The sequence below is a fragment of the Haliaeetus leucocephalus genome, unplaced genomic scaffold (assembly GCF_000737465.1).
Source record: "Haliaeetus leucocephalus isolate CR32 unplaced genomic scaffold, Haliaeetus_leucocephalus-4.0 Scaffold361, whole genome shotgun sequence".
NCBI classification, from domain to species: domain Eukaryota; kingdom Metazoa; phylum Chordata; class Aves; order Accipitriformes; family Accipitridae; genus Haliaeetus; species Haliaeetus leucocephalus.
The window spans coordinates 45,701-48,343 of record NW_010972797.1 but is presented as its reverse complement, the minus strand read 5'-3'; the positions used below and the strand labels follow the sequence as shown (position 1 = coordinate 48,343).

General features: G+C 69.5%; 1 protein-coding gene across 1 annotated transcript in view; it reads left to right on the top strand.

The window, feature by feature from the left end:
* The first annotated feature begins 1,829 nt into the window (after positions 1–1,829).
* AGAP2 (ArfGAP with GTPase domain, ankyrin repeat and PH domain 2) overlaps positions 1,830–2,643 on the top strand; it is a 12,915-nt gene continuing 12,101 nt past the window's right edge. The window contains exon 1 of the mRNA XM_010572844.1: positions 1,830–1,989. Coding sequence (XP_010571146.1) covers positions 1,830–1,989 — 160 coding nt within the window. The remainder of the gene's footprint in view (positions 1,990–2,643) is intronic.

Here is a 2,643-nt window from a genome sequence, read left to right as displayed (position 1 = left end):
CAGGGAGGATGGAGTGGGGGGACACAGGTGGGGGACACCGCCGGGGATGGGGACGTGCCAGCCTCACCTGCCGAGGGGAAGGTGTCAAGCTGCGGCAGCTGGGTGCAGCTCTACACCCTGCAGCGGTCGGGGCGGCTCAACCCCCTCAGCTACAGCCACGACGGGTCCCTGAGTGTGGGGACAGGGACACCCGGGAGGGGACCGCTGCCATCGCTGCAGGGACCCCCCCCCCGCCAGCCCCCGGGGTCCCCAACCACAGCCTCTGTCCCCTTGTGACCATCCCCTGGGTCCCAGTTCCTCCGTGACCATCCTCGAGGTCCCTGTCATCGCCAACCCATCCCATAATGTCCCTAAAGACCCCCTGTCTGTCCTCGTCCCCCCCCCGCCACCATCCCTCTCCCCGGGACCCCTGCCACCCACCCCAGTGTCCCATCAGCCGTCCCCCCCTCCCCGCTCACCCCCATCACCATCTCCTCCACCCGGACCACCCCCATGGTGTCCCCATCCACCCCTGGTGACGGTACCCAGGGTCCCCTCGGTGGCCATGCCCAGTGTCCCCCCACCCACAGTGGGCCACCCTCCCCGACGTCCTGGTCCTGTGAGTGGGGGACCCACGGCTTGGAGCTGGGGGGACGGACACAGGACACAGCAGGGTGCGGTGTGGCTTTTGGGGGTCCCGGTCCCCGTCCCCACAGGTGCCCCTTGAGCCCGGGGGGGCAAAGCTGTCACCATCCAGACCCTCTCCTGGGCCTTCTGCGGGGACAACGGCCACCTCGTGGCGTCCTTGTATCCCCCCCACCCCAATAAACCTCTCCTCGCCCCCCCGTCTCCCTGCCTCTGCTTGTGGGGGGCGCAGGGGAAGGTGACACTGCTGTTGTCCCCCCACCCTGTGGGTGCTGGGACCCCATGGGTGCTTGGCCACATCAGGGTGGTGGGAAGCCGTGGGGCTGTGGCTTGGGGGGGGGGGTGTCCCCCAAGCCCCCCACCCTGGAGCCCATGGCTGCCTGATGGGGTGCGACATGGGCTTTGGGGTGAGCATGTTCCTGGTGGGTGCATGGCTGCGTGTGCACGGGGCTGCACACATGTCCCTAGCGTGTCTCTGTGGCTGCACACGTGTCCCTAGTGTGTCTTTGTCACTGTACACATGACCCCAGCACGGCTGTGTGGCTGCACACATGTCCCTAGCATGACTGTGTCACCGCACGCATGTCCTTAGCATGTCTGTGCGGCCGTGCACGTGTCCCCAGTGCGTCTGGGGCTGCACAAGACCCCCATGCGTGCACGTCTTAGTGTCCCAGTGCATCCTCAGCACACGCGTGTCCCTGGCGTGTCCCCAGCCAGCACCCGGCTGCATGTGCCTGTCCCCGCGTGTCCACGTCCCCAGTGGGTCCCAGCAGCCGCGTGTGCCCTTACCGTGCCGCGTCCCCGGCGTGTCCCCAACCCGTCCCCCTCGTCCGCCCCTGCCAGCTCCCGCCTGTCTCCCCACCGCGTCCCCACTCGTCGCGGGGCTGCCGGAGGCGGCGGGTACGGGCGTGCCGGGCCGTGCCGTCCGACGGGCTCCGGCGTGTCCCGACGCGCCGACGGGGCCGGGCACCGCCACGCCGCCCCGGTGCTCCCTGGGTTCCCAGGCCCAACCCTGCGCCCGCCGGCGGGCGCCCATGCCAGCCCCACCGGGGTGACGCCAACCCCACCGAGGTGACGCCAGCCAGGAAGCGTGGCCCGGCGGGGCCGGATGAACCGAAGGGAGAACGATGCCAAACGGGGCCGAGCCCCGAGCTGAGCCATGACCCCGGGGACCCGGCGGGACCCTGCCAGCACCTAAGGGTGCCATGACCCCCCCCCGGCAGCAGGTGCTGGCCGCCATCCGGGCGGAGGTGAAGCGGCACGAAGGGGCCAAGAAACACGTCAATAAGTTGATTCGGTTGGTGGAGACGGTGCCGGATCCGCGGCTCAGGGCCAACCTCACCGCGTCCCTCTGCGTGGTGCAAGGTACGGGCAGCGCCCGGGGGTCCGGCAGGGAGTGGGTGGATGGGGGTGGGAGAGAGGGATGGAGGGGCGGGCAGGGGGACGGACAGAGGGATGGATGGGCGGGAGGATGGATGGACGGGAGGATGGATGGATGGACAAGTGGAGGGATGGAGGGATGGATGGACGGAAGGATGGATGGACAGAAGGGTGGATGGGCAGATGGATGGACGGGTGGATGGGCAGATGGAGGGATGATGGAGGGACGGACGGACAGACACCCAGTGATGCACACGGTGGTGGTCCCTACAGCCACGCTGGCAGTGCCTGTCCCAGCTCAGGGGGGTCCCTGGGCTCCCCCCCTGCCTTCCAACAGGGCCGCCCCCAAACCGTGGGTCACCAGTGCCCAGCACCCCAGTGCGGCCGAGGCCCAATCCTGCCCAGTGCCATACTGGGGGCCCAGCTGGGCCCAGTAGCACCGTCCACCTCCATGGGGACCCATGTGGGGACACGGAGGGGGGCACAAGGAACTGCTGTGGGGGGGGTTGGGGGTCGCTGGCCCCCTTTTGCCGCAGCTGTGCCGTCGGGGTGGTTTCCGGTGCAACAGCCCCAGTGCTGCGGTCGGTGACGTGGGCCGTTTCCTCACCTCCGGCGGTCGCCGACGGGGGGCCCTGCTGC